General features: G+C 39.9%; 4 protein-coding genes across 6 annotated transcripts; 2 read left to right on the top strand and 2 right to left on the bottom strand.

The window, feature by feature from the left end:
* The first annotated feature begins 37 nt into the window (after positions 1-37).
* On the top strand, positions 38-2,420 carry LOC143351910 (uncharacterized). Its single transcript, XM_076783991.1, has 5 exons — positions 38-383; positions 640-1,103; positions 1,196-1,558; positions 1,636-1,939; positions 2,032-2,420. The coding sequence occupies exons 2-5, from the start codon at positions 969-971 to the stop codon at positions 2,289-2,291; spliced, it is 1,062 nt and encodes a 353-aa protein (XP_076640106.1). The 5' UTR covers positions 38-383; positions 640-968; the 3' UTR covers positions 2,292-2,420.
* A 154-nt stretch (positions 2,421-2,574) lies between these two features.
* Positions 2,575-4,924, top strand: LOC143351912 (uncharacterized). The gene is made up of 4 exons (XM_076783992.1): positions 2,575-3,590; positions 3,685-4,103; positions 4,166-4,306; positions 4,476-4,924. Exons 1-4 carry the CDS (start codon positions 2,962-2,964, stop codon positions 4,628-4,630), a joined length of 1,344 nt encoding a protein of 447 aa, XP_076640107.1. The 5' UTR covers positions 2,575-2,961; the 3' UTR covers positions 4,631-4,924.
* Positions 4,925-24,535, bottom strand: LOC143351908 (uncharacterized). Of its 3 annotated transcripts, none has more exons than XM_076783986.1 (21): positions 24,390-24,535; positions 20,368-20,526; positions 19,917-20,126; positions 18,724-18,925; positions 15,226-15,386; positions 15,024-15,152; positions 14,770-14,949; positions 14,290-14,532; positions 13,364-13,903; positions 12,085-12,297; positions 11,837-12,000; positions 11,518-11,665; positions 11,263-11,377; positions 7,148-7,207; positions 6,951-7,078; positions 6,708-6,842; positions 6,409-6,613; positions 6,151-6,299; positions 5,784-6,002; positions 5,601-5,702; positions 4,925-5,542 (listed from the first exon to the last, which is right to left on the bottom strand). In XM_076783986.1, the coding sequence occupies exons 1-21, from the start codon at positions 24,390-24,392 to the stop codon at positions 5,459-5,461; spliced, it is 3,549 nt and encodes a 1,182-aa protein (XP_076640101.1). In that variant the 5' UTR covers positions 24,393-24,535; the 3' UTR covers positions 4,925-5,458. The 3 variants fall into 3 exon arrangements, with proteins under 3 accessions (XP_076640101.1, XP_076640103.1, XP_076640102.1); XM_076783988.1 differs by lacking the exon at positions 24,390-24,535 and adding an exon at positions 22,178-22,323; XM_076783987.1 differs by having other exon boundaries at positions 4,926-5,542; positions 12,085-12,294.
* Positions 7,197-10,949, bottom strand: LOC143347151 (arginine kinase-like). The gene is made up of 4 exons (XM_076776085.1): positions 10,931-10,949; positions 10,275-10,762; positions 9,050-10,244; positions 7,197-7,207 (listed from the first exon to the last, which is right to left on the bottom strand). Exons 1-3 carry the CDS (start codon positions 10,947-10,949, stop codon positions 9,384-9,386), a joined length of 1,368 nt encoding a protein of 455 aa, XP_076632200.1. The 3' UTR covers positions 7,197-7,207; positions 9,050-9,383.
* Positions 24,536-24,747: the final 212 nt, after the last annotated feature.

Genomic DNA, 24,747 nt, shown 5'->3' with positions numbered 1-24,747 from the left:
ACAAATTCGTCATCTTACTGGATAAAAATCAATTTCATCGTCCGAAGTATCTCTTGTACTTTGTATCAATTGTGATAACGCATGTTTTATTTATTGTTTTAACAATTTTTTTGTAACGAATCACACAAACTCTTGGATCTATTTGAAAATTTGTAACTCGTTTAACACTTGGATCCTCTTTAATGAATCTAATAGTGGATAATTTTCTTCGTTATCGTTATTGTGTTTATTAGAATTGTTTAAGGCTTCTTTCTCATCAGACATAGTATCAGTTATAATTCATGTAAACTTTAAATAAATTGTGTTGGTGGAAACTGAATGTAAAATCGTGTAAAAGAGGGGTCAGGTGTGTGTAATTTACTCAAGGCAGAATTAAGGCGTTTGTAAGTCATTTATAAGCATATAGATGATTTCGTTTGTTGGAAAAACATTAGCAAATGAAAACTAATTGCTTCTTTAAGTATTTGTAAACAGTTGCTAATTCTTTAAAGGATAGTGCTCGAGGTTGTAATCACTATTAGTCTAATTATAAACTTATATCGTTTACACGTATATGTTGATTGCAAAGTCTAAAATTTAGACTTTAAATGGTATTGCGAATTGGAAATAAAGCTTTAAGGTATGATTCTGCAATTGCAGAGTTACCATTTAACCAGAAAGTTCCTACAAATGCGGCGTCTGCTAGAGCACTGACAGTGCTTTGTTATCAGAAAAAGAACAGTTTAATCTAATCAGCTGTAAGGTTTTGGAGTGATTCATGTATAAGATGGGCTTGTCAAACGAACTATGACTAATATATTTTTTCAATGTTTATCTGTCACCAACGCACTCTAGTTATAACATTAATAAAGTTATAACGATTAGTCATGTCACGGACAATGTATAACCTACGTGTAACATTTCTAACGTAACGTCCGAACGTAGTTGTCACCTAAAAATTGAAAAAACATCTGATTAAATGATGAGAGATGCGTACCAAGGGCCTGCTACTGTTCCTTATCTGCATAGCAGGGAGCAGCATCATTTTTATTGCTTTCAGCAATCAAAGACCCTCCATTCAGACTCTGGTTACAGAGACCAACAAGCAATTACGAAACTTCCAAGTAACTATATTTACACTATACGAGTTCAACTGATTTTATCGGTAACGTACGTGCTAATAGTTATTTTTCCATAATCTTTAATATTTTAACAGGAAAACTTAAAAGATGTTGAAGAAAAACGCTTAGTAACAGACTCAAAGTATCTTGCAATGCTTGGCCTTGATGGCCAAACAAGCACAATTCCTTTTAGTCTTAAATCTCAAAATTTGACTGTTGTCTCTCTCATAAGACCTGGGAACGAACAGCACATTTATGGCTTTGTCAGAAATGTCAGTCACTTTTTGCCAAATAATAGTATTGTTATTTATAGTGTTGGATTAAATGATGACTCTTTGCAAAGTATTAGAGCAACTTGTAACTTTACAAAGTGTAATGTGATTCATTTTGACACAAGCCTGTTTCCAGCACACGTCGAAGACGATAGACTGCATGTTTATAGACCTTTAGTTATTCAGGTAAGCAACAATATATATTTGTAATGTTACAAACATTATCCGTACAAGCTAATGAATATTTTTTTTGCCTATTGCAGACAGCTTTAAACACATTAGGGAATATATTGTACATGGATTCGAATGTACGTTTGAATTCTTCGGATGTTTCAAAATACCTATTACCAAAATCTGGAATTTTAACTTGGCCTACGAGGCATGCCATTAGTTCTTTAACGCACCCAAAGATGTACGAATATTTTCACGTTTCCGCGGAAAGTTTCTTTTTTCTCCCATTGATACGAGCGTCGCATTTGGTAATTAGGAACGTTAAAGAAATTAGAGAGAAAGTAATGTTGCCTTGGGTTCAGTGCGCTCTAACGAGAGACTGCATTTGTCCAATTGGTAGGTATGCTAAAAATAATTTTATTTATACGTTATTTATCAAAATATTTGTGTTATATATTATCGTAAATAATTATCGTCTGTTATTGCAGGAGCTCAATCGGCGGGTTGCCGATTTAATAAGAAACCGCAATACCGATATTCCGGATGTCACGCGTACGACACATCTGCACTAAATATCATACTCGGGCTGCACTTTAATTTTGATGACACATATTACGTGCATCAAGAGCGGGAAACATACTTCAATAAGATCCAACCGGAGGAGATCACGGAAGAGTATCTTACGATTACTAGACAGAACAATGCAACCGAGTCGAATTTAAGAAACTTCATATCAACTGAACGCTAATTCCTCTTAAGATCTCAATTCATTTTGAATCAAGAATTAAGTGATACGTCGATCAAGCACAAGTTACTATAAGGGTACATAATAAATTGAAAAATAAATAAAGACTTTAGCTTAAATAAACTATCTTGTTTTATTAAATATAAAACTTCCTTTACTCGTATATTGTTTATTATTTTAATAAATCGCATTTTTCCCGGTCCTGCGTAAGATATCGAAAAACGTCGAGCGTGATCTGTTTTTCCTTGCCGGTCGATTGCCAAAATTGCACAAAGCGAATCCACTGTCGAATCTCAGTCGCGTTAGTGTCATTAAGAATCGCTTAATGGAGGGTATTCCTTCCGGTTGTCGGCGACAGCCCCGTCAATCTCAAAATCCGAACGCGGAATCGTGCGATAACACTTTAGGACAATCTGCTAACCGATACAACGTTGACGCGTAATCCCGATTCAACGTCATTTAAGGGATTCGTCATTGTTTGCAAACGAAAAGATAACATCGCGCGGATCATGGACGAATGTACATTCCCGACTTCCCTCCGGGCTCCTGAGGACTAATTGGAAAACGCATCGCAAGCCAACGATATGTGACGCGTTCTGAAAATTCGACGTACTTTTGTCTGTTTGTAATCTCTGATCGCATATTACCGGACCAAGGTTAAGGGCACTTGACGATGGTTGACAGCGACGCTGACAGCTGGTACAATTGGAAACAGGATGATTTCAATAAATCGCATCGCGGAAGACGCGTTAATGCCACGAACGATGCACGATTGACTGGTTCCAGTTATTTAAATCGTTTAACGTCCGACGATAGTCAGAAAGGAAGTTCACGAAGCAACGGATTAATATTCAACTCTGCGGTCCCTACGAGCTCTAGATCCGATGCAGAAATTCGATTCATTAATCCAGCTATTTACGCCGAAACTTTGAACAACGGGAACGATGATAGAGAGATACAAATTCGCGTGAAGGTCAGTTCTAAAGACAGTGGACCTATCGAAGGGAATTGCGGCGACTTTACGGGAAAAAGCGATGTTGGTTCTACGCTGTCTATCAAGAATGATCTGTCCACCTCATTCGTGGACCACGCGGGCGATCAAGCTTCGGCTCAAGAAACGTATCGTTGTTATTCCTTGAATTCACCGACCACCTCCTTGGAATCTGGTGTTCCGCGGTCTAAGTCTGTAACCTCGTGTAGACCTTCCAATCAAGTCGTCGAGAGACGATGTAGAATCGGTGTTAGAGCAGACGAACGTGACGAGGTTTGCTCCGTCAACCGAGTCGACACGGAAGAGCAGAGGTATTTTGCAAATTTCTAACGCTCCGTTCCGTTCTTTTTCTCGCTCACTATTTACGTTAACACGAATAAACGATTTCGACATTGTCTTGCTTAGATATTCGTTCAATGGACACCGCATCGTACAAGTGTCTACGACATCGTTATCCAGCATTAGTATTTCGGAGAACAGATTGACCGAGAGCGATCTCCTCAAAAGAATCCCGTACCATGAGTGGATGCGAAAGAAGCAGCAAGCTGCGCGGCAAAAGAAGGAGGAAGAAGATCAGGCCGAAAGGAAGAAGCAAATAGAGGCGGAGAGACTAGCGCGCGAGAAGGAAGAAAGGGAATCCCAGGAGCGGGAGAATTTTTTAAAGTGGTCCGAGAAGAAGAGGAGAGAAGAGGAGCGGAAGAAAGCGATGGTCGAGAAGGAATTGGATCTTCAGAGACAGTTGAAAGAGATCGAGGAGAAGGCTGTCGTGGCGAAGAGTCTGTATCTTCGCCAGTGGGCTCGGAAGAAGAAGGAGGAAGAGAAAGGTAAAGAAAGTGCCAATAATCTTCGATTCGTCCAGGATTTGATATCCTCGATGTTCGTCTAGCTCGTCAAAAGAAAGAGGAGATGAAACGGCAACAGCTTGCTGAGGAGAAGAAGAAAAGGCTAGAAGAAAGTACGAAAGCTTACGAAAATTGGCGAAAGAACGCGAAGAACAAGCCTAAGCCGGCTACGCAAGGACTTCTGCGTTAGTTTATTTATTTCAATTTTGAACATTCGCGGTATTCGTGTATGTTTCGTCTAAAATATTTCTTTTATCATTGATCGATCCAAAGGTGTAGAATTCCGCTGCGTATAATTTCTTTACACCCTATACCGTTTTTGATTTCCATTTGATATTAAGTTTGACTTCTCAGCTCATCAAAAAGCAAAGCCAGCGTATGTAAACCCTATGCCCTGGCAACCAATTATCAACGACACCGAGGATAGCGAGGAAAATCCATCGAACGTCCGAAAAACGCAATGCCAGCCCAAGATTAGCAGTAAGAGATGCACTACACCTTATCAGTGATACGAACATTAATAATGGGACTCTGAGGATTTTGCGGTTTGAAGAACAATCACGCGATTCGATTCTTTAGCATCGAAGCAAAGTAGAATACGAGAGAAGCCTTGAATAGAACAAAGAGTACGAATAAATATTGTACCTTGGTTCAGAGACTGGTGTACTGCGACTGTCTTAGCAGGCAGAATATCCCTGCGCGGATTGCGTCATTCCAATTAGAATGACGATCACGCTCTGACGTAGCAGATATCCTGAAAAATAATTTTATTTCGTAGTTGATATACTTTGATACGCTTTACAACTTTCATTACTCATATTTTTTTTACGTTTGTCCCTGTGGTTAATCAATGTACCCGAATATAATCGTGAATAACGTTCTTCGACTATTATTTAGATGAATTAGGAAACAGAAAACGGCAAGGGCGTAATGCAGATCCTCGCCTTGGTACTCGAAGGTTTTGTAGATAATTAAAAATAAAGAACTTGCGCGGAGGTAATTAAACGAAACGTGTACGCAAAAGCCAAATATTCTTATTATTTCTATCGCTAACATTGTATATTACACGACGTAAATTTGTTACACAACCATCGTCTTGTTTTACAAGGGATCACGGAAAAATACTGTCTGCTTAAACGCACTTTCAGAAGAAGAAGCGTTTCTATTGATATAGTAATTCTAATATACCGAATAAAGTGGCACATGATGATTTCTTTCGCTTCTGTTAAATGCATATTATATTACCCGCTTCCTCATTTTATGTTATACTCGTCCGTACAATTACTTCAAGGTGTACGTATATGTAAACATTTACCAGTACCCTCGTCCAGTTGGATCTACTTGATCAAACTTTCCTCTTCTTCTTGAAGCCTTTCGATGTCTGACTTGTTCATGAAATAATAGGAGGGTTGTCGTGATTTCTAAAAATTAGACAATTATTATTCCTTGCTCCTACGCTCGGAGGTAGAGAAACTTTACCAAATCTTTGACGATACGCTTCGCGCCTGCTTTAATGAGAACGTTGCTCAATTCCTCGACCGATGGCAATCCCATTGCGTAGTGCAAAGCAGTCCTCTCCAACTGAAATTGACGATTAAGAATCTCTTCTGTTTATAGAGTCGTCAATATTTAACGAGCATTCACGTAATTAACGATTCTCACATTGTCGCCGATACGCAGAGTCTCTGGGTACGTTTTCGCAATGTATTCTACCATTTCTTCGTTTTCGCGAAGGACAGCAATGTGAAGAGCACATCTGCTCATCGGGTTCTTCCCCATCGCTAACAATTTACCTCCTCCTCCGTTGTTTCTGTGCAGCAGTTCCTTCACTTTCGCTACGTTGTCCATTCTAATTTCGTGGTGGACTTCTTCGCGTTGCGTCTGGGAAAAAATAATCAATTTTCTGCACACGCGTTTGGGACGAGAACTGTTGATGTGAAATGAAATATTGCTTCTATTGCTTCTCGCCTTAAAGATTACTTTCCTGTTTCCACGATTAAAACATTCTTTAATTATTCATAAGTCTTACCACGTAATTTGGAATGGATTGTAAAAACTGTACTGTTGCTTCGCGTTCTCGTTCTTCAGCGATGTCCACGATGTTCACACCCCCGTCTTCCACGTCCAAAATATGATCGTATCCTTCCAATAGTAGCTCTACTAACTTCTCAGTTTCGCCTAGATAAAAGTTATGGATCGAATATTCTCTAACAGTGGCTAAGAAATTTGCAAAAAATCTAATCGACTTCTATCATTTTTCCAGCACTGATTACAGTTTATTTCTCACCCCTCGCTGCTAAATAAGCCACGTATCGATCGATTTCTTCGACGTTTTCTTTAACATTTGCCAGCTCAGCGACGTCCCTGGCTGTTCTGTACAATTCATCCCTGAATCCTATATTAATTTGATTCTCCTGAAGTAGTTGGAATAGTCCGTCTTTTGAGTAAGAACGAATGGCCGCGAAATGAATCACACTTTGTCCGTGCTCGTCCTAACAAAATAAAATTTAATTTGAGTCTTCCATCTGTACAACCATCAGCTGTGTATATTTCTTCGAGAGACGATATGATAATTGATTAACGTACTCTGTTAGGGGTGCTGAAAGCCGATTCCGGCGTATCGGAACCTGGACTTTGTGGGTAACCAGCATCCTCGTTTTCGTTTTCAACATTTTCTATATTTTCCTCTTCACGGTCAGGAATAATCAACACGTTCGGTTCCTGCGACATTGTCGAATTATAAGAACTCTAGAGTCTTCAGTTTTGCACAAATTTTTCAAATCTTATTTCAGGAAGTTAGTTTATTGTTTACGCGAATCAGGTTTTTACCTGTTCTTGTCCACTGTGTTTGGTTCTATTGGCAAAATTGTATAAATAGGTTGCCAGATACGTGACCGGATCTTTTGGGCGTGCATTGGCAACTTCCGTTAAGCCTTTTATCAGTGGATCGCCAAGAGCTGTTGAAACGGTTGTTCAAATAATGTTCTCTTCTTATTTCAATAAAGGGAAATATAATTTCAACTTACACGACGCTAAATAGCGACCTTCTTCCTCTCGGAATATTGGTATATCGAGTGGCGTGTCGCCTGAAAGGAAAATCGTATTTACATTCTCGAATCAAACGTACGAAATGTATAAAGGCATTGCTGTCGTTCAAGTTGCAACTCGTTATTCTGTAATTTATAGCAATCGCTGGATTTCTTCGATATTCAATCAAATCAGTGATTTTCAAAACTGTTTAGAACGTTTGAAAGATTATTGTAACAACAGTTTGATCGAACGTGAACGATCGCGTATAAATATAAAAAAATGTTTCATGAACGAAAGATGCATCAGAAATGTATGACACGTATACACACAGTGCATCGATCCATTTCGAAATTTGTGCACACACACACATGAATACGTAAAAAATTTAACAGCTACTTAGTTTGTACAATACACGACTCAAAATGCAAAAGCACATATACACATAGCTACAAAAATATGAAGGCAAAAATTAATTCTGAATGTGTGCATCAAATGCGTATTTGATAATTTCATTTGTTTTTTTTTTTATATATGTACATACATATTTAAAAGTTTACATACAATAGCCACTCATGAAAATATTTATTGTAAGTTGAGTACATCAAGTTGGAAAGACATGTGCTACGCCGTTTCTGTTTCTGTGAACATCGAACTCGTGCATGACACATAAAAAAGCTTTGGTAGAGATTTTGTTGTAAGCTTGTTTTGCCACCCACCGAACAAGGCGCATTCTTCCCCGATAATTTCAATAATATCGTCATCATTACATACACGGTGTTCGGCCACTCCTGGGAAAAATTTTAATGGAGGATTTTAGAGTACAAAATAAGACGAAAATCAAGAATACCAATTTGTTGATGAAGGCTCCGTTAAAAAGTTATTAACAATTAAATTCAAAAATTTCAAATCGTTCTGGAAAAATTATTTTTGGTTGCAGGGGTCAATTATAAGCATATTTGGTGAATAGACATATCCCTGAAATCCTACCCACTTTCGAGAAAAAAATTCGAGTAGGTACTGAAATTTTTAGCCGAAATTAAAAAATTTCAAATCATATTAAAAAAATTATAATTAGTTACAGGGGTCAAATACAATCATTTTTGGTCATTATACATACCCCCGAATTCCTACTCAGTTTCGAGAAAAAAATTCCTTACCGAAAATATAATTTCTGGCCAGAAATGTCTGCCCGAATTTTCATGCGAATCTTTAAAACGTCATAACTTCTGAACGGATTGGACGATTTTAATGTTTAAAAAAGCAAACTACGCGTATTTTGGTGGAGAATATGTACAAATCGCAAAAATATTCGAAAAGTTGGTCCTTGACCCCGCAAAATGAGAAAAACCCCATAAAAATGGTCCAATTTTCAAACAGTCATAACTCCTACAATTGTGAATATATTTCAATGAAACTTTTTTCTGAAGTAGAGCTCATGGGTACCTACAAAAAAGTATTAGGCAACTTTTCTGTGGGGCGCCAAACAAAATTATTAAAAATGAAAAACGAATTTTTAAGAGAAATCGACAGGGTGCCTAAATTTTTCGACGGAAAAAAAAATTTTCAAATCGTTCTGAAAAAATTATTTTCGGTTGCGGGGGTCAATTACAATAATTTTTGGTGAATAGACCTACCCCCGAAATCCTACTCACTTTCTAGAAAAAAATTCAGTACGGTCGGAACTTTAAACGTTAATAACTTTTTAACGAAGCCTCCATTAACAAATTAGTATTCTTGATTTTCGTCTTATTTTGACCTCTAGAATGTCCTATTAAAATTTTTCCCAGGGGTGGCCGAACACCCTGTATATGCACATTTCACGTAAGCATGGTGTCGTGCGACAACATGTCAAAGCGTCGTAACAACTGTTCGTGGACCAACAATGTACGTTTACTAACCTAATAAACAATCCAGCGTCCCTCTGAGAAGTTAATCCGATTAAATTTTGCTCAAATATCGTAATTCGTTGCACGAGAAATAGACATAACGTTCACACACGTCTTTCCAACGATCCCCCTTTCTCTGTTAAAGTTTCACTATAATGTTAGCTTATGGGCGATTAATTGACAGTTGAACATTGTGGCTCATGAATTATCACAGAAGGTTTCCACGTATAAGCGTATTATTCCAGTATTAAAAAAAAAACAAAGTAAAAAGAAATAAAAAAAGAACAGGTAAAAGTCTTCGTTGACGTAATGCAGGACGTTTTCCGAAGTTCCACGTCCGGATCGCTTAATTCTGAAAACGTTTCGCGCTCGTCCGTTTCCGAAATAGTCCCGCGAGTAAATTAGCGATTTTCATCGAGCTGTTTATCGTCAGCTCCTTCTCCAACATTAGTATATTCAACACTGCTCTGGAGAAGTCCTGAAGCGTCTGCAGTTCCGTGATGCTCAAGGACTGTTGGTTTGCGATACGAACGGTATCCTGGCGGGCAGTTTCGCGTATACTCAATCCACGTACGACGCACAGGTGTTTCAAGTTTTCGAATTCCTTGGAGAGTTCGGGGAATCGTATTATCGCGCTGAACCTGAGGGTGTTGCCGATGGCGTACGGTCTAGCGCTGAGGAAGCCCATCTTCTTGTCCCTCTTGAACTCCAGCCTTTCGTCAAGTATCACCATGATCTTCGCGACTCTCACGTAGGCGCGACCGATCAGACCCGGTCTAGAGTCATTGGTGCGGCAAACGATCCTCAGGTGATCCTGAACGTTCACCCAGGCGGCGAGATCCCCGGCGGAGGCGACGTAGACTCCGCGTCCGTACGGCCATTGTCTGCCGTGCAATCGTTTGTCGTCTTGCACGTCGTAGTCAGCGATCGGCAACAGCAAACCAGCAGCCGCCAGCTGGGCTCTGACGGGGCTGGGTTGGTCCAAGATCTCGTTGAGGGTGAAGTAAGTTCCAGGCTCGTCCTCGCTGCTGCCCTCCGCCATCATCCCGGAGATCTCCGAGCTCATCAGCTCGTTGGTCAGCACCCTCTCTACCGCCTCCAATTGGTTCACCGTCAGCGTCAAGGGTAACGAGTACTTCTCCAGGTTTCTGCAGCACTCCATCACGGCCGCCTGAACGTACTTCGCCGGTGGATCGAGATCGTACGCCTCGATCGTTGAGATCGTCACTTCGTCCACGGTGTCCGGGCCCTCCTCGCCCTCGTCGTCGTCCGCGTAGAAGAATCGCGGCGCCGGATGATCGGGAAGATCGCCGCTGGCCGTGACGCAGTGGATGTCCCTGATCAGTGGATCGAAGAACTCCGCGAAGACGATATAGCTCTCGTAATCCGGGGCTACGATGGACAACGATTGATCTTCCTCCGTGTGGTTGCTGACGACCGAATAAGCGCTGCTCGCTTTGCTGTTGTAAACCGAGTTGCCGTGCTTCTTTAAAGCGGGCCAGATCACGTCAAAGAGATTGTGGTCCATGCGTGTCACACGGTGCTTGATACTATCGAATATGGGCCGTTTCAGACAACGGCTGATCAGTGTACCGGTGTTCCCCGGCGACTTCGGGGTCGTGATGTGTCTTGTCCCAGCCAGCAGACGGAAACACCTCTCCAAGGTGGTTAGGATCTCTGGCTCGGTTATGTCTCGACGTGCAGAGTACGTGTCGCCTCCGGGAACTGTTTCCCTCGAGCATCGAGATCGACGAAACGATCCGGGAGGAAGACGGAAGAGCGAAACGTGAAGAATCGCGGATAATCAGGAAATTTTGTTAGAATTTTTTGGTAACGATGGGAGGTGAATGATTCGAACAGTAGGGGTTTTGACTACTTAATGAGTACACTTACTGTCACGAATGGACCACATGGCGTTTTACGCACTGATTTTAACGAGGTAGATGGAGGATTAAAAAATATTCGATCTCTGCTCGTCTGTTTGTTCAAACGCTCGATTAAATTACAAGGTAATTAGTTTTCAATATCTAGAAGGATGTGTCGTGAAAGTATTTGAGCAAACGATCAAACAGGGATGAAATATTTTTCGGTTTTTATATCCATCTACTTTCGTACAAATAAAAGAATTGGAGCAAGATTTGCGAGGGTGCTTTGAACGATCATTGTACAATTTTTGTTTGGTGTGATCGATGGTGCTGGTAAGTGCTTCGTTTCGAACGAAATACCTTTGTCCGTCAACATTTCGTCGGCCAGTTTTTCGTTAGCCCCGAAATCACGGAGGAGCGTTTTATGCGAAAATTCGGATTGATTTTGCTTGTAAAACTCCGCCTTGTGCCCAAACTACGCGAGAAAGTACGACAGATTTAAATACGCAACTGGAAATATTATTTCTTCCAAGTTTATTTAACTACTTCTATTCAAGAGTTTTGGAAATTTTCTTTCTACGAATAACGATTGATTATCGAAGCGATTGCACTTACATTGTCTTGAACCAGAGGATTGGCGCCTAAATGAAGCAAGAGATTGTAATAATGGCCATTGTCTGCCAGGGTAGACGCGTAGTGCAAGGGTGTTCGGCCATCCAGGTCGGTTGCATGCGTGGTTTCCGGAAACCTCCCTGCCAGATATCTGAGCATAAAAGATTGATAGGTCGGGGAATGATCGATAAAAATTGATTGGCACCTGACAAGGCGATTCGTTTTCTCCTTGTATTTTTAATTTCGCTGCATTTTGTACCGTGAATGTTACAAACTTAATAAATAATAAACGTGCTTAATAAATAATAAATAATTAATGTACCTAATAATAGTAGTGTTCCCGAAAATAACTGCAACGTGGAGCGGTGTTGCGCCATGTGGCGACGAACCATCCCTCGCGACTGCAAATTTGCGACGATCCAGCGAACTTTGCAGATCCCTCAGATTTCCTTCTCGCGCCGCCATGTGTACAGCGTGAATTTTACCCTGAAACGACAGGCGTAATTGACACGCAACGTGAAAACCGTGGCAGAAAAAAGACACTTTTTTTGTACAAGTAGCGCGTAATACCATGTAAGAAGGCACGCGATCGATGAAAGCCTGCAATTCAGGATGTCCCGATCGTCGTCCGACCAATCTTCTGCCCTCCCCGTTGAGTACCAAAGTGGCCAACTGTTCCATGTTTCCGTTCTCCAGCAGTTTCTCCATTTCCGGATCCGCAGACATGCTACCCTCATTCAGCTCTGTCTCCGAAAGCTCCTCGTGTTCTCCGGCGATTACCTGCTAATCACGTTCTGGTAAGAGACCATGCGCGCGGCCAGCACGTGCTGATCGATAGAGGAAATATTAATCGTACGTAGCAATCTAGATGTAAATCGATCGCTCGCTATCTTTGCTTTGTCTCTACATTGCGTGCCAATGCGTGTATATTTTCGTCCGTCCATTTTTCGATCGATCGAATGACGCAGCGTGTATCTGGTAACTTGTTTCTTGTTTCTTTGATCGCTCCTCTTAGCTTAATTTGTTTCTATTGTTTTTGTTTCAATGCTTGAACGCTGCTTCTGCGACGTATTGTTTCGAGAGAATCTAAGAAGGGAAGTCTCAGATGCGATCTTTGGCAGGATAATAAATCTGTGTCTACAATACGTGTAGGATGGTCAGCCAATTTTGAACAAAATGTGTTGCAATTTTATGTAAGATTTACTAGGGCACGTGGCTGCTTGAAAGTTTTAAAGTTAAGCTTAGCTTGTTATTAATTCTTTAGAACGAGCCTCAAACTTTTAACGAAGCTACGAAAAAACAGTCGTTGAATTCGTTTGGAACAAATTAAGAAAATAAAAGTAATCGTGTAAATATTGTATACTACGAAAAATTGGCATTGTTGGTTCTCGAACGACAAATAATAAGCGTAATCCAGAAATTGTTGTCGACAAATAAAGTTTGCAAAGAACGAAGAAACGAATGAAGCCATTGTGCGTTCGTGGGGCTGTTGTATTCAGAAGTTACATAACAGAGGTCCTTTGTTCAGTTATTTATTTATTGGTATATTTGTGCGTGACAAAGAACATACTGTATAATATTTCCACATCGATCATTCCTTAACTCCAATACACAATATCTAGTTACTTATCTTGACACTTATAACCGTCGTAAGTCCGTGGTTACATTTGCTGACTACGCGTTCCTCATTATACACTCACCAAAATGATAATCGAAGCCTGGATTTCCACTCTTTCATTTTTCGTTAACTAATGTATACTTATTTCTTACTTTTCGCTGCGTTTGCGTGTGCGTATTAGCAGATTAAATTCCTGAAATCGGATTTGTTTAAGTGTTATGATGACTTTACCTGATCTTCATCGTTTCCTGGATCATCGACTCCGGAATCTCCGGTGCTGGCCTCGTTTCTCTCTTCTTGGTCCTTCTTTTCCTCCTCCTGCTCGGCGTCCTCGGGTTTTTCAGCGTCCGTCGATTCGTTGGTCTCTTCTTTGGCTTCGTCCGCGACCTCAACTTCCGGTGATTCCTCCTCTTCAGGATTGGGTGCTTCCTCCGCGTCTTGCATCGGTGTACCTGTCACCACGTCATCGTCGGAGGATCTTTCCTCCCCATCCTCCGGATTCGCTGCTTCCTCTGCTGTTTCCTTCTCCTTGTTCTCCTCATCTTCCGTGCCTTTCGCATCTTCTGTTTCCTCTGCACCCTCTGCAGGTTCTGCTTCCTCTGCGTTCTCTGCAGCCTCTGCATCGTCTGCCTTCTCAGCGTTCTCTGCATCCTCCGTGTTTTCCACACTTTCGCTATTCTCTGTGTTTTCTGTATTTTCTGCATTTTCCGCCTCTTCTGCGTTCCCCGAATCTTCTTGGTCTTTTTGCTGATCGTCTCCGACTTTCTTTATCTATTCCGTTAAACAAACCATTAATCTCATTGCGACTTCGAATGTCTCTAGTGCATTTCTGAACTTTTATTAATCGGTACTTTGAAATACAGAAGCAAGGACTATTAAGATTTCTGATGTAGTAGTCTAAGGTCAAGTAGACTCCAAAAGTAATGATTTCTACGACGATTTCGAGAAACGTTGGGATGAAAGATAAAAACAGGTGATATAGTATATTTCAAGAATGGTTTTGCTGTCGCATTTATTAATAGATCCGAATTGAAACTACAGTTATAGAGGTGGAAGCATTAGACTCTATATAATTCTTGTACAAGAGGTTACTATCTGGACTAAGTTCCACTGATATTTGTATTTTCAGCAGAAAATTTAACTGGTTATGGTTGTACCTGTTCTATGGATCTGCTGAAACTTTTCGATGCGGATTCAGCACTGCCAAATGCGCTGTCAATGTCTGCGCTGCTGACTTTTTTCATGCCTCTCGATATCAATTCCTCTCCCTCTAAGATCCTCCAGTCCCAGTGCTTGGGGTACGACGGTTTCGAAACTCGAGGCGCTTCCGGTATCACGGTTAGAAGCGACTGATCTATGTCCGAAGGGCGGTTCTTATAAAAAGCTGCTGCCTTTTGCCTCTGATAAAAAGAAATATGCATGTAAGTGCAAGTATTTCTTTAGACACTTGGAACGTTTATTACAAACCAATTTCTAATTAAAAGTTGTCGATAGAGACATCTTATTTGAATTGGAAAATATAAAAATGAGCTTGAATTTGTCATAAAATTCTAACCAACGTCTCTATTTCGTTATTCCAGTAAAATCTTTAGTTGATTAAATCTGCAATAAATTAATTCGACGCGTTGAACACTCACATTGTCCAATTTGCTTTCGTCCGCCCCGTATTCGGTCAACAAATTATATAATTCCCCGTCGTCTTTTACTGCAGCCGCGTAATGCAATGGCGTCTTTCCATCGCTGTCTTGCGTATCCACAACCGACGAATACCTCGCAAGGATTTCTCGTGCAATTTCCGTATACCCCAATCCAGCAGCCTAACGATAGTTTAAACATTTCAACAACGTTGTCACGTATTAATAAAATATTACGGATTTTGTTCGTCGCGTACCTTATGCAGAACGTTCAAACCATTGGAATCTTTGCTGCACAGAACTACAGGTGACGTGGCGTCAATTTTCTTTCTCAGGTCGTCTAAATGATTATGAACCGTGGCTGCATGGACGTCCCTTACGGTGCCCTGTGATACAAATATAGAAACTAATTCTCCTCGTCCAAAAGTAAGTAATTAAAGATTGTACGCAAGAACGAACCATTATGAAGGGAACAGCTTCTAAAAATTTTTTTACTCGCGGATTGTTGCTGGTCTCGACGCGCAATTTGCTTCCATGTCCTTCCCATAGAACCTGTTGCAATCTTCCGAGATCTCGATTATGGATCCATATTCTTATATTGGAAGGTTTGAAATCCAGGGCTGGAAAAGATATTTCTCCCGTTAGTTGTAACAATTATTTTCGACGGCTCGGAGTAAAACAATTATCTTCGATGACCAGATGGTTCCTTTTCCAGTATTTGTTTTTCCTTTTCTTTGCCTTTTTTTTATTTAATCAATGTTTGATCGATGAGCGTTTCGCACTTTACGAAATTTCATTAAGGGAAGAGTGTAAGTATAATTTATTAGACACGCTTTTATTTTGATCATAATGATGTGCTACGAAATGTTCGTGACGTACATCCACGCCCATCCACTTAGTAAATTCATTATTTCAGCCTTGTTCGGGTCATGTATAAATATTATAAACGTTAGAGTAAAATAATGACTTAGTACAGGTGAATAATGAGATAATAAGATTCTAATTCGCATTTTCTAGGCTGGACAAGCGATTATTCGACCTATCAATGGCAGTGGACGGTCGTGTCCTTGGGACTTCATAGCAATTTGTATTAATTGGGCCGTTGAACAATTTTTTCTTTTATAAATTAAGTAACGACGTGGCCTTCTTTCCTCGAGGTATGACTGCTTTGTTAAGAATTTACTAGTGACAAGATTTGTACCCGTACATCGCGTGTTAGATTAGCGTGGTAAATATTTTAGATACGCGGACGAATCCCTTTACCAGTAACTATCGATTTTGTGTTCGACACTGTTGCTCATCCGAGGCCGACAGAACGAAGGCGTATCGTTTCAGCTTGGAAAGAAGTTTACTTTTTCGAAAATTGATTTTCAAACTTTTCGCGAACTCCAAGCGATAACACGTCTCAATTTCATCTTTTATCATTCCTGCAATAATGAAATTAATAACACGACAGTTTTAAATAATACTCATCGCGTTGAGCGGCTTAAAGAAATCACCATGGCATAATTGAATGTGTTATGACGACCGCCTGCTATCATCAATGAGTCATCAATTTTTACGTAACTCGAACGAGACATTGTCGAGGAAATCAAACGGTATATCTTCTTATCCGTGCAAACCTGCAGGCATTACGTCAATAACATTCTACTGCCATACTGCGTTATTTTCCATCTAATCAGCGAACAATTCTGAATGAAATAAATTTAAAAAAAATGTAAATAGACATTGTTATTAGTACGGCACACTTATGAATAAAACATTGTTGTATCAGGATTACAAATTAATCGATAAAGTACCCATCGATGTGCATAACCCTTTTTTTCCTCGTATCACTTATCTCATTTTCTCAATTTTCCTCGTTCCTGTTATTAACATCTATCGCGTAACTAGGAAGGTTTGTTTGAAAACAAAATAATAATTGCGTTTATCGGTAGATCAGGACGAATGTTACACGTTAATAGGAATTTTCTTAATTACGATTCTGCTTTTTCATTAATATTTGAAATGAAAATTACTTTATGCAGATTTGTTTTTTAATAAGAGTCCGGCTGTGTCTTGAAATTGCAACGAGCGTGCTCGCCGAGGCACGTAATGTTTTATTTCGACTCGGATTGCATGCTCCATGGTGGATTAATAAATTTTTGAGAAGCTAGCCGGGTGCACGGACCTCGTCACATCGCTGACACTGTTTACATCGTACGTACTCTATGCTTTCTTGGTAAATAGATCAATCAATGTAGGCGGAAATGTACATTGCAGGCGCTGCATACTGACTTCGTGCGTCACGTGAAACACCGACAGTTTATAACGATTTAATGTATCATCGATGTCTGTCAATTAAACAAAAGTTCCAGCGTCAGCCTTGATAACTGCAATGGCTACAGTTTAACAGGAGCGTGCCCTTTGTATTAAAAATCTCGACTCGTGAACAGCAAAAAAAGAGATATAAAATTACTCGAAGGCCAAGAATTTAACAATTACCATACGTAGCAGTTTTATATAATTGTTTCCTGTTAAAATAAACATAATCGTTACCTCGCTATTCATTCTAGCATTGTCATTGATTTACTGCGGAAATTCACCTCCAACTTCGTACAACTATTATTCACAATTTTCTTCGAACAGTTTACCGTTCAATTTTAAATGGCGAATAGGCAAATGCGGGTATTCAGGAAATAGGTCACCGATCATCGAAATGCACATGCTTCCAATTTTCTTTCAAAAATCGTGCCATGCCGTCGTTGTTAAAAATCGATCTCGGAACTGTTAATTTCAGGATACGTTGCGTCGCGATGTATTGTTTCGCAGCGACAAGTCGAAGGGAACCGCCTTTATATCGTTACAACATCGATGCAACTTCTTAGAATTACGGTTTTTACGAATCCCTTAATAATTCGCGACTCGATCGATTAAGGCATGTCATCCTATCGATCGCCGCAGTTTTCTTTGGCTTACAAATTCAAGTCCTATCGATTCCTCCTGGTCATTACAGGTAGATTCCGGTAGGGTATAAGTCAAGGAATTTATATTCGTCTAAGACGGAGAATGAACGAGACGCAGCCTTTAGCAAGGTTGCGTGGAAATCTTTTTGTCCAGGTTACTTTCCATCGAACCGAGTATGCGATTAACAATCGGAAGATGCAGCATTTTGATTCGAACTGGAAATAAGTTTTACGAGAGCCATTTTCCCGGAAGGGTGGTTTCACGATTTCCAAGAGGCCAATTGTCGCATAAGTATCGAGGGTCGACGTACATCGACTGGTTGGGAGTAAAAGGGTCAACTCCGGTAAAGTTGCTCCATTTATAGAGGAAGGTATAAAGAAGAAAAGTCGGAATTAAGTTAGTATATAAACCTATGTGAATCTTTAAACCAACTTTTATACATCAGTCCAGTCAAATCGTGTCAATCTTTGTCAATCAATCAACGTCAGTCACAGTAGAGTACTGGGGAATCTTAAATTCTTATTTTACTATTCATACACAGTTTTACTCCCACACTGCAATGGCGATTCACTATAAATGGAACGAAACTTTCTTAGGAATTCTTTCCATTTATTTTTATCTAACGTTGTTTGTTATACTGTGTTACTTTTATTTATAAGCTAGTTTTGTTTTGTTTTGTTTACAAATAGAGATGTACAATAAGTTTTCTTTTTAATTTATTCAAACAATGTATGAAAATCTCGTAGTGAATCATCATTACAGTGTACAAATACTGGAGTAACTGCATGTATGCACATTTCTGTGAATATAGCGATAGAAAATAATAAAAAGGAACTAACATCCTTATTCCTACTTTGTCGAAATAAGGTTTGGTTTCTGCCATCGTTATATGTGAGGGTAGATCGTATACAGTGTTACACAATTGCGAATTAACGCGAGTCTAATTTCAATTTGGAGTTCGTTCGAGTTCCCGAATGAAAGGGTTAGACACGGTTGATTATAGTTACTCACACTCCTTGCCACTGCTCGTTTTCCGTCGAGACATGGTCTCCGCTTCCGATAGCTCGATCTCCGAGCTGTGTTCCAGATAGTAGGCTGGTGGATTGCCTTTCTTGTCGCAGATGCTCGCGTCGCAGTCGCCTTCTATGAGGACATCCCAAATTGCCTCGGGATCCTTGCAAGCGGCACAGTAATGCAACGCTGTCCTACCTTCCTGAGGATCAAACGTACGAGACTCGCGTAACAAACAATCGGTGAGTAAGTCTATGATTAGATGCTGCTCAAATAATTATTAAAAAGAAGCGAATCAAGGGAGAACGATTAAAATTAAAAAATAATTTCAAGATATAATTGTAAAAGGTTCCTTCCAGCGCTTTTGATAGAAATAGCACTACAAGAGAGTCGATTAATTACTTGGTGGACTTACAGGGACGATCGATGGTGGAAATTCGCTGCGTGGTCTTTGGGGAAAGAAGAATTGCGATCGTTAGAGAACGAATAGTCCGAAGGAACAGCGGCGCGATCGCGAAGTCGACGACAGTTAAATGGCGAATATATAGGACGCGAATTGAGATCGAGGGTGGGAAAGGGGTGAAAAGGCACCCTTTGCCGTATTGGAGGCACTGCGTGCGCCCGGACACGAAGTCGGATGGCTGCAGGGAAGAACAGGTGGTTTACACTTTGTTATTAAGTCGCGTCACGCGATGCGGGAAAAACGACCGTCGTTAGGAAAAATGGCTTTTCGATTATTCATGGAGCCGGATATCTCGCGAGAAGCGCAAACGCCCGTGTCACGATACCATCGTGACGTACAACCGATCTCGTAGATGAAAGTGGGCGGGAATCGTTCGTCAATTAATCACGATCCCTCGTGCTAACGGTCGGGATCAAGGCTGTAAATGTCGAGGAAACGATTGGTTCATTGTGAAATTCTTTTCAGGTTAATCGTGTCACATATCGCGGGGTCATGCGGGTCATCGGTTCGAACGGAAACGTGGTTCGTTTTGCTCCGCTGTCCGATCGGGTCCATTCAGTCCTCGAACGATTATCGTTTACGAATTTTAATCTTTGCTGAGACTTTTATGGATAATTAAGGTTTTCCAGTTTGAAAACTCTGAACAAATTCATTGGACTATCTCTGACATCGCAGGAATGAGAACGATAAAGAGGGAAAATAGAATTGTAAAAGATTGAATAATGATTACTTTGTCCTTCTGTTGCACGGTATTAGGATAATGTTGCACGAGCCACTCGACGATGTCCTGTTGATCGTAGTAGACGGCTTTGTGGAGCAAGGGTGTGCCAGCTGGATCCTTCGTGATGGCCAACTTCTTCTTGGGCTCGTCGTTAATGAGTTTTTTAGTTTCTGACAGGGAACCGCGCGCGACTGCGTCGTGCACTTGAGAGATTTTTGTCTGGAAGGAGAAACGAGAATGAAACATTCCAAGAGTCCCTTATTCGCAAATCACACTGTCCAACAAGAATTTTAATCTGCATTCTTGTCCCGAACAATCACATATCTTTCGCTTTTGTAACGGAGCAATTCTACTTCCGTGTTCGTGTTTGGGACGAGAAACTCTGCAAGAATCAATCAGCGAAAAAGGTTTCAATCCGTTGGACAGCGTGTTATCGCTGTGTTATCGATAATGCACCAACCAAGTAATTTGGGAGTCCCTTTAGGAAGACTCGGGTTCTGATATCGGGGGAGTGTTCGCCTAACAAACGAGCTCCGCGTCCTTCCAAAACGACATGCTCTAGTTTCTCGAGTTCACCGCGGACCAGCCACAATTTTAACGTTGATGGGTTCATCTGCGTCTGTGAACAAAATTCAGTAAAAATCACGTTCGAACAAAGGTGACGTGAAACGACATCGTGAATTAATCGTCAGTCATCACTGTAGAATCAGTATAGAAACATTCATTATTGATTCTCTAATAACCTTACAGAATCGCGATAACGCCTATATACACACATATTCCTCGATTTAGTTTCACATCAATGTGCAAATTACTCCACGCGACTAATGTATTTCCGAGATTAAAATTATTTCGCGGCTTTCCCAGTTGAAAAAAGGCCAATGATTAATAGTTCGATTCAATAAATATTTGTCGAAACGTGGAAAGGTGACAGACCTATCATCTTATCGAGATACGGTTCGTTTCAATTCATACGCAAGCATCGATAAAAACTTGTTCTGAAATTCTTTCAGGGGAAATACAATCGCTAAAGCGAGATCGAGGTTAAATTACCTAGGCGTGCTGGAGTTATGAATACCAAGCAAGGTATACAACATTTTTACAATGAAGTTAATTTTTCGAATATACATCTTTCGACCGGTTTCGTCGCTTTGAAAGGTGAAAAAAAAAGTTCTTCTTTTATAGGAGATTTCCTGTATATTTTCTACTAACTTTGGCTATCCAAGAACGTGAAAATATATTCGAAAAATTTGTCCATTCGTTTTATGCACGTACATAATTGATAGTCTACGTCACTCTCCTGATCGCGGTGAAAAAAAGAAATAAATGTCTGCGATCGCACGAGCGATAGATCTGTCGTCGTTTCGCCTTTTTCCTCCGGGAAGAACGAGCGGTGATTCCCCCGGTTTGTGGGTCGCGTGTGAAGCCAAATGTAACACGAATAACGCCATCGGACACGTGCGATGTTATCTCAGCGAATTGCATTTTATTCGCGTCGCAAAATTTACACGAGAAACAAGGTGAACGAATCATACGTTTCGTTTAATTATATGGTAACGACTGGAACAATTTGTCTTATCAAATATGTATTTTGTAGCATCAAAGAACGAAATTTAAATGTACGTGACGTTTGCAAAACAGGGACAAAGGAAGGAAATTTTTGCGATAAACCATTGGAAATTATTTACGACACGACGTATGCCTGCGTGACTAATTTTACATTGAATTACAATTTTGATGGATTGTACAAAGGTGTTCGTTGCATCTTTAATAAAGTGTGCCTCGTACGTCGATAAAATGGTTCTTTAAATATTTTAAATTGTCATGAACGTGACAATGAAAACAATTTTCTCTTCCACCTTCGATTGCCTCTGCTGGAAACCGTTTCGCAAATTTATTATAAAAGTTCTAGCGTCTGAATCTCTTGTTGATTTGCATTCTACTCTTTTTATTTTTAATTTAATGACATTCGAACTTATTCAGCGACTTTTCCACACAAAAATGCAATTTAAACGAGCTTCTAAAGGAACTTTCACGATCTATTCCAGTCTAATTCATTCCTGCAATCAAATCTACTTCAACGTAGACTCGATTACCAAGTCAATCAATTTTCGGAAGCGTTTTTCAAAGTGCAAAGGTGTGCAAATCAACAAAGATAATATTGCAGTGATCGAGAAGCAAAAGTGCACACGGAAAACCAGGAAAATTCGTGCATCGTGCGTCTTGCGTCGATCGGTTCGTCGTAACCGTTTCTCAAAATGCAAAATTACCTGGTAGGCTTCGGGGATCACGGTACTATTATCATAGCGAGGTATTGTTTTGGCCGCACGGTGAAATCGAAAAATTCATCGCTGTGCCGCGTACAATAGACAAATCGTGCTCGTGTCCGAAGCGAAACGGCGGTGCACGACACGAGGAAGCGTCGCGCGTCGAATGAAGTCGATGCGAAGCGTCGCGACGCCACCTGTGAACTCGTTTCCATAGATTTCACCGGGTCATCGAAACTGAACGTTCGGTCCGTGGAGAAAAGAGCTAGGAAGCAACCGTCAAACACCATTTTTTCTCTCTGTTCGCGCCAGTAAACAAAATCGATCGTGAATCTACGGTTCGCCTGCTCTGGGTTATTTCCTATCCTCGAAGATATATTCTTTTTTATTTGAGCATTTGAAGCACTTCTTAAATTTGTAATTTACACTCTTCAAGAAAAGAGAAAATAATTTTACAAGACTTTATGTTGGGTTTATAAATAAACAGATCGATTGATAATTGTGAATCGTTGAATCCCCGTCACTTGGATTAAAAAACACGCGCAAGGCCAGTAAACCTGCCATCGGTGAATCCCCTACGATTGAACTACATATTTGCTAACCAAGAGATTGCTAATCAGATGGTAATTTTAATAATGGGAGTTGCGGAAGTTGTTGCGTAACGAGCTCGCGAAAGTAGCTCGACAAATATGGTTTCTTAATTATGGTTTCAAGATTCGTCACTGTTTGAAGACTGTGTCATGGACATCTTGAATAAATTTTCAAACAAACACATTCATTTGTTAAATAGGGAAAGTGGCGTCACGATATAATCTCTAGTTAAAACAGGAAATTGAAGAATGTTTACGGAATATTCATGTTAACATTGAATCGGGGAAGTTTTACTTCGAGGACGAATAATTACATTAACATTGACGACGACGCTAAAAATATTTCTGATAAAATATTAATTTGTTTACAATTGGACTTCGATGTAAAAATCCCCTTAAGATTGATGAATGGGAGACTTGGCTATACATATGTAAAGTCATTTGCATTACTAATATAGATAAAAGCCACGTGGTTATTTTACTTCGAGGTTTCTTAAAAATGCAAAGAAAAATGCATTCTACATGTTTTAACGCATAATTACATATCAAGTGAAAGGATTAAATGGTCACCAATTTTTCCATGCGATAAGAATTATAGATCATACTCAAACTTTTTTAACCGTATGAAACGATATAAAACGACCTTGACATTTTAACAAAAACGAATGGAGGTGTTGAAAACCGAAGCTATTGATTCTATGCTCACTACCTAGACGCCTCTATAATGGCAACAGAGTTTATATTTTAAATACGAGTTTTAGAGAACGTAGATGTTATAAAATTCAATATATTCGAGCCATCTGCTGTATCAGTTTTTTACGTTCACCCCCTTTCTGCAATGTCTCCGTTCCGACAGAAAAAAGGTACCCCAGAAAGAAAAGTCGACTTCGCATTAGAAGCTTAATAGTTAAGCGGAGGCCTTCATATTTAAATATATACTTTATGTACGCTTTATAAATATTTAGTGCACACGTTTGCCAAACTGTGTTTCTGTGTCTTTCCCTAATAAGGGGAATCTACAGAACGATGAATGTATCTTTTATTCATCATCAGCGTCCCCATTAGCCCTGGATAAGCTTCAGCCTAACGATTATCAGCGGTTATTTTCGATTCGAGATATCCCGGACGATCGTTTTATTTGCTCGCTAGCCGTTCACCTCTTTTTCTTATTTCATTTCCAGCTGGTGAAATCGATATTCTTTGGAGCAATGACACGCCAATCATGCGAACGATGTTGCGTGTACTTTCATCGAATTATCTGTCAATTACGAGACGTGCGATTACGTAACAAAATACACGACGATAAAAATTCAAGTTAGACGCTCGATATCGAAGCATTCCATTTATTTTGAGGTGCAAGTGCAGAAACTGACTGACGTTGAAAGCAGTACTATTGTTTAAAAAATCTAAAGGGACGCGTTTGCATCGAGAATGAGTAGAAGCACAGGTGCTTGACACAATAAGCGTCTACTCTGTCCTTGTGTGATGTCAAATGTACATGATTGAGATATGAATTATATAAGACGTTAGAATAATAACACAAATTTTGTTTACATTTTAAATTCTAGTGTAGACAAATTTTACAATCGTGCAACCGTTGATATCTATTCTATTATACAACAAACCATTTTTGCGTCCTCTAATATTATACTATCCTTGTCGAAAATTTTGCGAAAATCAATGATTTGTTAATGTCATCCTGTATTTGCATCACTTGATAAAAATCAGTAGCCATAACTAGAGAAATGTACACGGGAAAACACGTACGAAAGGTACGGTACCTTTCGTTCGACTGACGTTGCGTAGTTTTCCACGTGTCCCAGTCAAACATGGATTCTATTATTCAAGAAGAGTATAGTGTAATAGCTCCTACTTCTTGGGGTCACTATAAAAAAAGTTAATGAAAGGCTATGACTAATGCTATTAATCAAACGTGATGTTCGTGTAAGGTTCTTTTATAATAGCACCGAACACCTTTAATTA

Source organism: Colletes latitarsis, chromosome 2, assembly GCF_051014445.1.
Source record: "Colletes latitarsis isolate SP2378_abdomen chromosome 2, iyColLati1, whole genome shotgun sequence".
Lineage (NCBI taxonomy): Eukaryota > Metazoa > Arthropoda > Insecta > Hymenoptera > Colletidae > Colletes > Colletes latitarsis.
Note: the sequence above shows the minus strand (reverse complement) of the source record. Positions and strands in the feature narration are given on the sequence as shown.